The 14,629-nt window shown below is 39.6% G+C and overlaps 1 protein-coding gene across 2 annotated transcripts in view; it reads left to right on the top strand.

Moving 5' to 3' along the window:
* The first annotated feature begins 576 nt into the window (after window positions 1–576).
* Window positions 577–14,629, top strand: part of LOC121905607 (zona pellucida sperm-binding protein 3-like) — a 14,485-nt gene continuing 432 nt past the window's right edge. Inside the window, exons 1-8 of one of the 2 annotated variants that reach the window (XM_042423979.1) lie at window positions 577–1,134; window positions 2,498–2,610; window positions 3,927–4,030; window positions 4,671–4,845; window positions 4,938–5,046; window positions 6,569–6,654; window positions 11,725–11,795; window positions 13,061–14,629. The exon at window positions 13,061–14,629 is cut by the window's right edge and continues 432 nt beyond it. In XM_042423979.1, the coding sequence (XP_042279913.1) occupies window positions 667–1,134; window positions 2,498–2,610; window positions 3,927–4,030; window positions 4,671–4,845; window positions 4,938–5,046; window positions 6,569–6,654; window positions 11,725–11,795; window positions 13,061–14,589 (2,655 nt within the window). In that variant the 5' untranslated portion in view covers window positions 577–666 and the 3' untranslated portion in view covers window positions 14,590–14,629. Of the gene's footprint in view, window positions 1,135–2,497; window positions 2,611–3,926; window positions 4,031–4,670; window positions 4,846–4,937; window positions 5,047–6,563; window positions 6,655–11,724; window positions 11,796–13,060 lie in introns of both variants that reach the window. The other variant, XM_042423980.1, reaches the window with a different exon arrangement.

Below are 14,629 nucleotides of genomic sequence, written 5' to 3'. Positions count from 1 at the left end.
TTGAGTAATCATGATTTAACTCACTGGAGACATCTTCAACTATGTGAACATACACACCGACTTATGTTCAAATCCAATGAAGGAGGGACAAATGGTGGAACTTTGAGTGTGCAACTATTGAAATACTGCAGGCTTTGTGATGATGAGACAAGTGTGTGATTGGTTTTACGTCTTGTGTTTTGAGCAAATATGCCATGCACCAATCAGTATGGCACTTCAGATTTTGGTTAATACTGACCCCCTGAGCATGCACACCAATTTTGGTGAAATTATATCTACACGGTTTTCAGATACACTTTTGTGGCATTTGTGGCGCCCCATATGGGTCAGGCTCAAAATTCTTAGGTAGACCTATTCCCAAAGACAGACTGAAATTATGTACCAAGATTTATGATGATTAGACAAATGGTTAATGAGTTATGGCCATTCTTTTCTACACCCTGCCCTTTGCAAATATATTTTGGTTGATGGCCCGTCTTTCAGTACAATATAAAATAACATTCTCATAATATTCTCTCCCAGCTGTTCTGGTCAACTTGCTGGGCCAGCCCAATCAGCAGGACAGCAGGTGTGATAATGAAACTGACACGCAAAATTAGACCAGACTCTCTACTGGTTGCAAGCTGAACGCCATCACCTGCTCTTGTGGCTCCTGTTTTTCAAATCATGTCAGTGTTGGCGTGGCTACTTTGGACATTGTTTCGCGGAATAGCTCTGGGAGGTCCAGTTCAGCGCATGACATGGTCTGAAGGGGTAAATCCAGTAGTTAAAACAGATGTAACTGGAGCTCCACGCCCCTCATTCGTCCACCTGCCCGTGTTCCAGCACGCACCAGGGCCACTTGTAGCACGAGAGCTGTTTCGGCCTGTTCCTCACAAAAGACCACTTCCCACCGGACTGACTGCACTGCTGTTACCCTCAAAAAGGCGACACCAGAGTATCCAGGGGACAGGTACACGCGCTGTGGAGGTCTGGTGCGGTATCGATAAAATCTCTGTGCGCGTGGACCGCTTCCAGCTGCGCGCCTGGACCGTTCCATCCCTCTTCCGACTTGGCTCATGCCAGGCCAGCAGAATTAGCACCCGCTTCCTGTATTTCCATTACAGACTGACAGAGTGCGACGGAGAAGCTAAGGTAGAGGCACAAGTGAATATCAATTGCAAAAACATAACAAACATATTTCCTCACATACCTGTAGCCTAGCGGTATCTAGCCATGCTAGAAGATCTCAGCAATTACTTTGGTGGTGAGTGACTCAAGCTGCAAACAGAGCTGCAACAGCACAACTATAAGCAACAAACAAAAAGCATGTGCGCACTCCGGTTGGCGTCCCTCCTCTTTCCTGGTTCAGTGTGAACCAATATGAAACATCTTAAAGTGCTTCACTAACAGCAGATTGACACAGGGTGGAAGTGAGTGACGACACTGCTTGTGCAAAGAGAGTGGTAAGTGACTGAAATACTGAGTCAATGCTGTGGAAATATAGATTTTGGTGAATTTGGTGACAATAGGACATGGAGGAATTGTTGAAATACTAAATAAAATATGATCAAATTTATTTATAAAACGAATAAAGCCTTTGATAATAGCTTGTCTCTCATAAAGACCTGCATAACTCTTCAATGGCGATAGACTCCAGACATTAACTGTTAATTTATTGTATATATTTGGTAAAGGTACCTTGAGGACTTTCTGACCACACATACCACTAAGAGCATGTTTTCATCAATGGGTTTTTTGTATCTCCTACAGACACACAATAAGACACATGCACACAGACTACACACCAACTGTGTTATTTTGTTAAATGGTAAATGAACTGTACTTGTATAGCGCCTTTCTAGTCTTCCGACCACTCAAAGTGCTTTTACACTGCAAACATGTCACATTCACACACATTCATATGCTGAATGGGCACAGGGGCTACCATGCAAGGTCCCAACCTGCCCATCAGAGGGAACTAACCATTCACACACATTCATACTGATGGCACAGCCATCATGAGCAATTTGGGGTTCAGTATCTTGCCCAAGGACACTTCGACATGCAGACTGGAGGAGCCAGGAATCGAATTGCTGATCTTCCGATTAGTGGACGACCCGCTCTACCTCCTGAGCCACAGCCACCCCAAAAAATGTAAACATTTCTTTACAAGAAAACTCCACAGGCTGCCTCTAACAGCTGGTTATACTGCTGAAGAACATCAAGCCTCGCTGATGCAGAAACATCAGTTTATGAAATAAAATCTAGCTTCATATTATTCTTAAGTTATCCTACTCTCCTCAATTCGTTAGCATACAGCACACTTGTTTGCTTTCATATATAGAGCCTTTTCTGCAGTATTTTTATCAGCTTGTTCAAACTTTTATGGCTCAATCATGTCAGTAAAGAAAACAGACATAATGATGGTGCAATCAAATTGAGATTCCAATAGCTTTAAATTTAAATGGATTGGAAAATGAATTAATATTGAATCTCCCTAACCCCTGTCTTTCAGGTTGTTGGTGGTCAGCTAGTGTATACCTACACTCTGTGTTATACTCCACCTCCGCAAGGCTACATCATCAGAGTTCTACCACTTAACTTTCCCATCCACTGCCATTACAACAGGTAATGTTAACACCTCCCATCAATTGTCATTAAAAAGGTTGTCTGTCTCTACCCATCAATTGTCTTTCAGGGATTTTAGTAGCCTTTAGCTAAGTATGCCTCCTTATGTAATTGCTCCAGCCTTTGACCCCGAAATCATCTGATGTCTGCCATCATTGACACTGTCCTTTTTAAGTACATCTCAGGCAACTGCCACAGGGGTTTGAAGCAAGAATACATGCAGAAGTCTTTTAATGGACTCCTTATCTGATTGGTTTAGTTTACGCTCATTAAAACGTTTCTTGGAGACTAATAACTAGTAACTAAAAATCAATAAATATAACATCACTGTTTGAATGTCATGATTTTTAAAAATAGTGGAATGCCACATATACCAGTAATAACTGACTAAATGTGAGTGTCATTTTTTCGATGGAAAACTAGACAGATTTTTTTCAAACCTTTTTTTTTAATTTTTAGGGTAGCATACATGTTATTTGACTACAACTCCCTGTTTACAGTTTAGTAGAATAATGGAAATAACAAACAGATTGAGTCAATTAATAAAAAAGAGAACTGACACTTAACAAGGTACAGGCTCAATTGAAGAAATCGCAGCAAGGAAGAATACAACTTTATTGTATTGTAAAAGCGAAAAATTCTGGAGTTTAATTCATAGAAAAGAATCACAGTTTAACTTGCAGTGTTGGGCAGGAAAATTGCATTCCTTAGATTAATCAGACCTACATGCTATCTAATTTTGTTATGCAAATTCAAGGCACCACTCTGGTACAGTCATTGTTTTTCCCCTGCACAGGGTCACTCGTGATGCGTCATGCATCATAACACCGAGACGCCCTTCCAGCTGGCTTGAGCGCACTAAAATATTAGTGACCTGCATTATTTTAATAAGTTGATATCATCTGTGTATCCCCAGTCTTTATAAAGTGGCTCATTTTCTGTTTTCAGGTGTTTTAGGTGTTATCACCTAGATTTATTTAAAGGATAAGGCTGGTGATTTTCTATATTTTTTTTATTGTCAACAAATCCCTAAGACAGACTGAAAACCAACAATTAATTGATCTACAAAAAAAGTATTGTGTGTATGTTATTCCTCTGTGCCCTAGAGCTTCATAGTTGTCCAAAAACTATTAAAAACACATCAGTGAGCCACAGTGTTGTACTGGATGACATGTTCTGTCATTACGAAGAATATGGACCTTGTAGTTTATTTAGAATCAGCTCCACAGACAAATAACAGTGATCAAGTTTGCAGTGTGGAGAGTAGTTCTGTGTAAGGCAGAGGTCATATGAAAACCCCTCCTTTCCTGTTTCAGGTTTCATTACTCTTATCAAGTTGGCTTCAGACCTCAGGTTCAGCACACAACCTTTATGAAGAGCATCAGGAGTAAACTCAGCTTCAGCCTGACCGTCTGTAATGGTAACACACCTACAGTATCTTTAAACAGGCTTCAGTGTGGCTATCATTTGTGCAAGATGACATGTTAACTGTGAATATCTGAACTGAATTAAAAAGATGGCAGTGTTGTACAGAATGTTTCTAAAGTTGATTTTAATGGCTGCTCACCACTTTTTAATACAGGGATCTGCTTAAAATTGGTTTCACTTCTTGTTTCACCCAAATCTGATATTTGAAATTTAATTTAAGTTTTTTCAAACTCTGACAATGACAAATAGCTTTACGACAACAAAACAGTTGACATAACGCAATAAAACGAGTCTACACTGAGTCTACAGTTGTTAATCAATACACAGGGCCTGTCAGCAGATATATGCATGTTTCACTTCCAGTCTCAAGATCAACATTTACTATCAAATCTTTTCCTTTAACTTCAAATTAAACACATTTCCAAACAAGCCTGTGGCCATTTGCCAACTTATCTTTTTTTGACTAAATATCTGTGGCCTAATTCTGGAAAATCTGTAGGCCTTTTACACAAGAGACAATCTGTAAATATGAGTGCATAAATTCAACATGCTGCCCAGCAAAATCCTAGCATTTTGTTAGGGTTCACCGTTTGCTTTGTTTGACTTGAATGTGTGTCTGTGTCTGTTAAAAGCCCAGTGGGAGCCCCTCCCTCCAGACCACTGGTTCTTTTTAGGGGAGCCAGTGTATTTTGTGGCCCGGACAGGAGCTCTGTTGGCTGGAGAGAGGCTTTACGTGGACTCATGCTACGCCACAAGCTCTAAGGATGCAAACAGCATGCCCAAAGTGGATATTATTACTAACTATGGGTGTGTCTCTAATAAGAACAAAATCACACAAATTTCTTCCAGTGATTGGTTTGTGTCTTGATTGATGATTGTGCTCTGATTTTTGATTGCAGCTGCATGAAAGACAGCCAGAGGGAGGGCAGCAGCTCCTGGTTCCTATCAGGAGGGAGCAATGTGCTAAAGTTCGCGGTGGATGCCTTTCTTTTTAGGGCAGTCTCACAAGTAAGAAACACAACTTTCAATTTGATATCCTACCAAAACCACTTAAGTGTACTCCACAGATTTTCAGCATTGCAGTTCAATAACATTGTCAGACTCATCAGACAGTTTTAAAAAATCAAGGCAGCAGAACCACAGATACTGTCTTTTTTATTCCGCAGATCTTTTTCTTTGTCACAATCTAGTGCCAACATTATCCACAATGCAACTCACCCCCCCACAGTTTGGTTGGAAATTCAGGTGTGTTATGCTAGTAGTGGCAGAGATGAGGAGCAGGCTACAGAGGTCTAGTAACCCCACATCTTTCTAACTCCACACCGCCAGATTTTTTTAATTTTCCAACTTCTTGTCTTCACCTTGCATAAAGCAGTAACATGGTGTTCTATCATAGGCAGAGCAGACATTACATTGTGCCTGATATTGTCCTGCTACCCAACACAAGGGCCACAGACTCTGAACAACCCATGTGCTGAAGTCTCCTTTTTATCTCCTCATCTACCTTACAAACATGGACACATGTCTTGTCCTGCACCTTAGCTTGTTGAGCGAGCCACCGAACAAACATTCACCAGGTAAAAAGTACCGCTAACGTCAGTTAGCAGGCTAGACAGCTAATTAAACACATTAAACAGGATGTTAACATACCTGCAAATGTCGATTTGGACACGTTAGATCCTGGTTTGGTTATTGCTCCTCATTACCACTGCTGACAACACACTATCTGCACGACTTGTGGCTACAGCAGTTTGTTTCTCTTCTTTCATTCCCAATAGAGACTGAGCGCAATGCGTCATACTTTTAAAACCACACCCACGAGCTACCACTTTTGTTTTCTTAAACGCTCAGTTTTTCAGTTCGGCAGCTTATAAAAACTTAGTTCTGGGTTCTTTACCCTGTTGGTAGTGCATCCCACCACACAGCAACTTTTAGGCATTTTTCTGTTGTTTGCTAGCAGATGTAAGTAACTAGGAGGCACCTTCACTAAAAAAAAAGTCAATGGACAGCAATGAATTGTTTTCCCCTCCAGGGTGGGTGGGACGTGATTGTGCTTTGTCTTTATGGTGCAACACCGGCACTCAGCCTGCAGGTCTCTGTCAATCAAACAGACACCAAGATGCCCTTCCAGCTGGCTGCAATAAAAAGGAGCATTTCTGATTGACGACTATGTTTGAGTTTGCACTACATTCCTCATGATGCTTTGGGGTGCAACACAGATAAATATGGGAAGTAGTTGATATGTTTCTGGTGAGTTAGTGGTTCAGCTGGTAAAGCTGCCATGTTGCTATAATGCTACTGAAGATGATTAAAGCAGAGTAAAAGACATACATGTCAGTGTGCAGTCTCTTCTCATGACACAATTTTCTAAAAGACCTTCTTTTTTTTTTTCTTTTTAATGAAAAGCACATCAGCATTGTTTTTGACTGCAATGACTAAATATATAGTTTTTTTTAAGTCTTGGTTAACAAACAAGTTGAGATACTCTAACAGTGTATTATGGCTTTTCACCTGATGTGTCTGAGAATAGATCCTGTACCTCCACTGTTCAATGTCAGTCAGCCTTGCCACTTCCTACACCTCAAAGTCCTGCAACTACAACACAGCAGCTGGAAGGTAAGGAACCAATGTTTTATTGAAAGAACCTTCTTTACAAGTATAACATGGTTGACACTTGAATGTAGATGTAACTAGATGAATGAAATATTTAATTTTACTTCTCTGATCTTTTTTGCCATTTTGAATGAGCAAATATGGTAAATTTGCACAACCATGAGTGGCAATAAAATTCTGTTCAGAAAAGAATTCACTAGAGGCTCCCTGGCTAAGTCAACGACTGAGCTGCAAGGCTTGTGGCCTTTGTTGCATATCATATCCCATCTCTCAAACCTCATTTTCCAATCTCGTCTCTTCAGTCTGCATACAATTAACATGACTCTACACTTTCATATTGCATGCAGTGCATATGTGCATATACCAAAGTCCAATTTCATGTAGAGGTGATCCGCCAAACCTTCCCATTAACTTCTGTGGAGAGCAGATGCGTCCTCAGTCTCACATCAAAACATGTAATAGCTACATTGGTGTGTGTCCATGTCATGACTGCCAGGTTTCTTTCATTGCAGCAAAATAAACAAAATGGCTGACATTGCTTTTATTCTCAGTGGAAAATGCAATATTTTAAGATAGTTTCAGCATTAAAATGTGTTTTGATACTATTTCTAGCAGAAAAAAGTGCATTGTATTTTTTCATAATCTTCATTCAGTGAATGTATATGATGTTTAGTTTGTTAGTTATTACGAAGATTTTTGCAGGCTTTCTATCATTACTATGGTGGTTGCTATGGACGCTGCTGTCACTGAAACCACATAGGTGGATGTTGTATAGCTATCTGAGCTGTTATGTTATTTCAGTCAGGAGAGACATGGTGAATGAGTAAAGATAATTAATTATAACAGAAGATAATCATAGTAAGTCTTGTCAAGAGAGTTTTTGGCGCTTAGACTCTACAGGGAGATTTTGTAATCAGGGGCATCAGCCCTTAGAAACAGCATGATAAATCCCCCCCATGGAGTCTAGACACTGGTGGTAGTGGTGGCTGATGACCCTACTGAGACTGATAAGGCTGATGAGGTTGATGAAGTGATGAATCTGCGAAGACTAGGAAGTGATGGGGAGGAGGTGGGGTGTGCATAATGGCAGCATGAAAGCAGTGCAGGCAGAGAGACACAAATATATTTAAAAAGACAGCCATAAGAGGACAGGCTAACAATGGAGGTGTGTTGCTCTGCTGTTGGATAGATGTGAACAGCTGATACCTGTTAACATTAAGAGTGAGCATGCCTGAGAGATGTGATGACAGGATAAATGAGAAATATAACTAAAGGATTATGCATGCAAAGGTAGTCTTCCTGACTGAATTTTCACTAGAGCTTAATTTGTGTTATTTTATGTAACTGTTTGATGTTCAGTAAAAAAAAAATGTAGATTTTAGAGTGCCCCAGGAATGAACTGAATTTGAAATCCAGAATTTGAAGCTTTGCAATTGGCTGACCGGAGGACCCACTGCCCATATGTATTTTCTTCACTGTCACCATGTTTGAGGTTTTCTTATAATGATATCTTTAATGAAACATGAAAGTGTCCTTAGTAACTCAACAGTACGATAGGTTAATGTTAAGGCCATAAGTTTTACTATTTCTGCTTTGACTCTGAGATTTTTTTTTTTTTGGCCAGTTTTTGATTGAGGTAGACACACACACACACACACACACACACACACACTCTTGGATGACATGACTTAAACACAGTTTGAAGCGCTGTGTGCTGTGTAACTCCCGCCAAGATTGAACACCAACCCAAAACCCCATTTCTAGAATACTAGCTAAAATATCTGAAGTAAACCAACTTCTTTACTTTTTCTTAACATAGATCATCTAGATGCAGTGTAATAACTAGTTCAGCTGTACTAGCTATTGGACAGATTTTCTAGAAATATCTTTTTACGACCCCATTTGCAACCCTACTTTACAAACATGGTGCTGATTTGTATCAAGCATGGCATGGCTCTAGGGAATTGTAGTTTTTAAAAAATATTAGTGTTTTTCCCAGAATTGGAAGTTGTAAATGCTGAGTTCACTGAGTACACTGGGGAGTTTCAGGGGATGGTAAACACATTTGTGTAATGAGATTTTAAATATCTAATTGTTAAATGGGTGAAAATTAATTTTAACCATATTTCACCCATATTTGACACTTGACTGGCACGTGATAGCTGAGGGTAAGAGCTCTCTAACAGTTGCATATCAAATGTAGACCACACAGTTCACGTAAATCAAGGTAACTTTGTAATATAATGTGGGCAATGCCACACAAGGGGGTCATTAATATAGCAATACATTTAATGGAGGTGGCCCGAAATGCATATGCATTTTCATAAATATCGGATGTTGCACGCATGAGTTAAATATTATTTCCTGTGTCCACTGTGTGGTGCTAGAGAACACCCACTAATTATATGTCATGTTGTATATTGTGTATAGATCATGCCATGTAACTTGGATGATGTTTGTCATAAGGTTCATTTCATGTTGTCAGTAGGTGGCTCTATGACTCTGACTCAATATTGACATGTAGACGTGTTCTGGCTCTGACTCCAATCAAGCATGTAAAATATGGGGCAGATTGGACAGTGTCAGTGGAGTTGGAGCAACTTCTTATTTCATGGAAAAATATGCTAATTTACCTTCACACCACATCAAGGGCGTTGCATGAAAACAGAAAATTTTGATAACTTTTCATCAAAAAAGTCTTCAGATGATAACAACCAAATTTGAAGTTGGTTGGTAAATTCAAAAAAGATGGCTGAAAAAATGGCTGACTTCCTGTTGGACTTTGGGTATTGCTCCAAGAGGCTTTTCTGTAGGTCTGGAGATAATACATCTGCCTACCAAATTTCATGCATCTACGTCGAATTTAAAGGTGGGGGCTTTGACTTGGAAAATTGTTACGGGGCACTGTTGAGCCAACTTGCCACACCCAATCGCAACACTCAATTTTTGCCACTTCTGATGCCTGTGCAAAGTCCTGAGTTTTCGATCACCCCTAGCACCTCAAAAATGCGTTTGAATGCATCAAATAATAATAATAATTAAAGCTGCAAGCAGTGATGATCGGGCCCTCGCACTTTCACACATGTTTGGGCGTGCTGCAGTCAAAGGGCTTTTATTGCAGGCATGCAGATGTTTTCAGGACCAAGCTCTTGTCAGACTTTTCACAAAATATATAAAGTTAAATATCACTCTCTGTGCTCTGTGGTGCTAGACAACACCAACTAATTAAACATCATGTTGCTGTATATCAAGTGTAGACCTTGTAAATGTCATGTGAATCGGATGATGTTTGTCACATAAGGCTGAATTTACTGTTGTAATCCATTCAAAAACAATAGGTTCCATGCACTTTCCTTGCCCAACTGTCCCTGGCATTTTCGTGCTCTGCACTTTTGTGCTCGGGTAGTAATAATAATAATAGTTCCTTCAGATACAATAGCACCTTCGCACCATTCAGTGCTCAGGCCCTAATAATAAACTGGTAGAAACACAAAAGTGCTCTACCCCTTCAGGGTTGAACCCTAATTATGCAACAGTTGAGGTTGAATGCAATGTACAATCTAAAATCCAGTGACATGTGCAGTGATTAAATGAGGGATGTGAAATGTAAAGTCCAGTTTGATAACCCTATTTTCATCCCACTTACATGGCCATGGTACAAGATTTGATGTGTACACACATACAATGTTGGAGTGCTTTATTGGATGACATGGCTCAATATTAATTGAGAAAGACTTTTTTTTTTTTTTTTTTTACGAAAGATGATTTCATATTAAATATCCTCAGCTATTCTTGGAAATATATAATTAAATGAGCAACTTCACAATTTACAATCATAGGCTACAAAATGCCTTTTCTTTACAGAGATTTTGGTGTTTGCATTTGGTTGTGGCAAACCAGCAACAACTTGAAATGGAATGAAGCCCACTGACAACCTAAAACAGTAATAAAACACTCCAAGTTTGCCCACAACACAATGCCCTTCCATAAGCATACCGCTATCAAAAGCTGGAAGAAAAACAACTTTCTTTCTCAGAATTGAGGAAGAAATAATAAAAATGATGGCCTTAACATTAACCAATCATATTGTAAGGACACTTTTGTGTTGAGAAATATTTAAGATATCATTTAAAAAAACACGTTGACAGTGAGGAAAATTCTTCCAGGCAGCGAGTCCTCCGGTCAGCCAATTGCAAAGCTTCAAATTCTGGATTTCAAATTCAATTCATCCCTGGAGTACTTCAAAACCTATGTTGTTGTTTTTTTCATTGGAAGAATATCATCAAACAGTTACATAAAATAACACATAACATAACAGCTCAGACACACAATGCAAAGACAAATGATTCAAACAATTCGCAACTATGTGGTTTCAGCAATAGCAGGGTCCATAGCAACCACCACAGCAATGATAGAAAGCCTGCAAAAATCTTTGTAATAATTAACAAACTAAACATCATGTACATTCACTGAATGAAGATTATGAAAATAAAATGCAAATTTCTCACCAGAAATTTTATCAAAACACATTTTAATGCCGCAACTATTTTTTAAAACATTGCATTTTCCGCTTAGAATAAAAGGAATGTTAGCCATTTTTTTGTTTTTTTGCTGTAATGAAAGAAACTTAAGTCATGTGACCTGGACGCAGCCCAGCACGTGATTTACACATTTTGATGTGGGGACACATCTGCTCTCCACAAAAATTAATGGAAGGATTGGTGTATCACCTGCACACTAAATTGGGCTTTGGCGTATGCACTGCACACAATTTGAAAATGTAAAGTCGTGCTATTTGAATGCAGATTGAAGAGAACGAGTTGCATCCTCTGTCAGCTCTCTACCAGCGATTCTAATAAAGGCATAAAAAGTTCCAAAAATACTTAAATATTAATAATAATGCACTAATACTAGTGAGAATGTAGAGTCATTTTTGCACTAGTCAAAAGATTTTTCTTTTGTTGTGTTGTACTCTTAACCTCAACCTGATACTGTATTGTTGTCTGTGCCTTGAATGAAGTAAAGCATTTGTACTAATACACACAACTGCTTTCCTTTTTCATGTGAGTGTAGGTGGGAGGAGCTGGAAGCACCACCCTCAGTATGTTCCTGCTGTGATTCCATCTGCACTGACATACAGGACTGTAAGTTCTGAGAACACTGAACGAATTACTCTAAGTCATCACACCTTGGGTCCATTCCAGAAAGCCGGTTTAACAAACACTGAGCCTAACCCTGAAGTCTGAGTTGATTAAAACTGAGTTTTCAGAACAGCTGCTCAGAGTCAGTTTAATCAACTCTATGTTCACTCTGAGTTGATGCATTGTGAATGGGGGGGAAAAAAGCCATCAACTACATATGCTACAATACATAACAGTACACTAAATGGAAAGCCTACATTACTGACAAACTGTATAAATGCTTATATGACATTTACCCACCTGAAAGAATAAATGAAAAACACAGTAGTGAGTCGGCTGATCCTCAGTGGCTTTACTGGTTCACGTGTTAACTACCACCTGAAGATTCAGTGCAAGCCCCAAGCTTATACCTGCAGGTGATCTCGTGCCACTTATATTCAAAATAGAAATGTTTGAAATTGAATGGGGGCAATTACATATAAATGTCCTAAGTGCCACACATGCCTATGCAGACTGTGCACATATTTTTTTAAAAACACAGCAGCAGTGAAAGAGGCTGAGTTAGAGTGGGGGAAAATGTCAATAAGTTAACACAATCAATTTTTATTCACCGTAGTCCATTGATTAATCATTTACCTGACCTGAATTTCCTTAATAACTGATAAAGTGGTGGAGTCTTACTTTGTATTAGATTTTGAAATATGTCTTCAGCTGAATCTGGCAGGGACAAAAAGCAGGTAGCAGAGATGAAAGATGAAAAATATAGACTAAGATATAAATCAAACAGATAAGACATATATTTTACATTTAGAACTTTGATTGTAAATTAAAACAGTTACTGAAATTCTGTTAAAACACCTTGCAGCTGATTGGGAGGGTAGGGGATGGGGGGGGGCAACTCAAACCATAATTCGGCTCACTCAGAAATTATTCACAATATCCAACATGATATGAAAATTGATAATGTTCCATCAGTGCGACCTCACATCAGGAAAATATTATTCTATTGAACAGTGTCTGAAGTGTCTAAAGTGTTGTACTAATATATATATATTTTAATTTAAGCATAATTGCAACATTATAGACAATAATTGTGACAGTGCAGAGTGCAATGACTGTTCTGACAACCTGATAGGTGTATCAATGTGTGCACGCACACACACACACACACACACAGGGGGAACAAAGAAAAGGAAAAAAAGAATGACAATGTATAGATTAAATTTTATATTTTCTTCCGTGACAGACAGTTTTGTTTTTCTCCTCAGCTGTCAAGAACACGGTCAGCAGTCCTGGCTGGCTCATTCAACAAAAGGATGAAGACAAACCAAGGATGAGGGCAATATCTTTTCAAGCAGAAGAGGGAACAGAATGGGTGGATCTGGAAGAGAAGAGGGAAAAAAGTATGGACAAGAGCCTTAAAAAATTAAAGTCATTTCCACAAGAGACAGAAATTGGTCATGATGAGGAAAAAGAAGTGGCCATTCCTAAGAAGACGTCAGTGCTCCCTGCTGAGAAGAAAGAATGGAGGATCAGTACTGCAGTCAGCCAGCAGGGAAAGAGAGATATGGAGGGGGACACAGAAGAGGTGGTTATGGAGAAGGCAGACAGCCAGCTGACAGAATTAACAGATGGAATCATTATGTCTGACCAGACCAGACCAGAGGAGTATGAGATGGTTCAGGACAGGGAGGAGGTCTCTAGTACCAAAAGTGGATCTTTCAGTGACAACATTAGTACTATCACTTCAGTAGATGCTTCTGTTACCACCACCATCACTATGATAAATTCCAGTTTTGGTATTGATTATGATAATACAAGTGATCATGGTAATGCTGAAAATGTTTCCACAGCTGTAATCCCTATCATTAAACTTTGTTCTAACAGTAATGAAATGAGTTGCAGTGCCACTAACAGTACAATCAAGCCTGAAAGGGGTAACAGTAGTGCTGGACATGGTACCATGTATACTGCTATTAGTGCAGAGAACTTGACCCCCTATAAAGTAAGATCTACATCAGATACTAGTAGATTTGGTCCGGTTAGGGATTTAAATGTCCATGACAGTCCATTTGATGGTAGACTGAAGACATTAGCTAGGACACATTCTGCCACCACTAACTATGGAATTGCCTCCTCTGGTTTTCTTGATGTCAGAAAGTCAGGAAAAAGCAGGCTTGGGTTAGATAATTTGGACACTCTTCTGTGGTCAGAACAGGTCAAGACCGCTAATAAAACAGTGGATACAATGTCTGAGAGAATACCAAGACAAGCAGGTTATTCTGTTAACAGTAAAGGACCAGATGGTGGTAGTGAAATTCACCACAGTCTACATATCAGAGGGTTAGAATCAGACCAGTCTGTTCATCCACCTGGGTTCAGGGACCCAGTCTGTGTAGATGGGCTACTTAGTGGGTCTGACTGTGATTCTAGAATTGAAGAAGGTGAAGTTCTCCATCAAAGTCAGTTTACCGAAGCAGTGGAGACAAATAAAGAAGTACAAGGATTTTCTGGTACCAGATCAGACAGCGTCACTTCTGGTTCTGCTAGCTCAGAGCAAATACATCAAGACATCCCCAGTCATTCTGCTGTGGTGACAGTTATTACTACACTGCAAGGCTCGGAGAGCAACCACATGACTGAGAGGGAGTGGGCTGAAATGGTGCAAGGATGGGGCCTGCAGAGTTTGGGGTTTGTGGTGGAGCAGCCAACTGAGGTGGAAGAGGAGTTGAGACAGAAGGAGATGGATGACTGCTTTGTGGATAAGATGAACAGACTTGCTCTCTTAGGGGCTTGATAGATCAGGTGTTGACGTTTCCGCTTGTGGGAATGAATGA

Source organism: Thunnus maccoyii, chromosome 10 (assembly GCF_910596095.1).
Source record: "Thunnus maccoyii chromosome 10, fThuMac1.1, whole genome shotgun sequence".
Taxonomy (NCBI): domain Eukaryota; kingdom Metazoa; phylum Chordata; class Actinopteri; order Scombriformes; family Scombridae; genus Thunnus; species Thunnus maccoyii.
The sequence above is the reverse complement of the archived record's forward strand: the minus strand, read 5'-3'. Positions and strand labels throughout refer to the sequence as shown.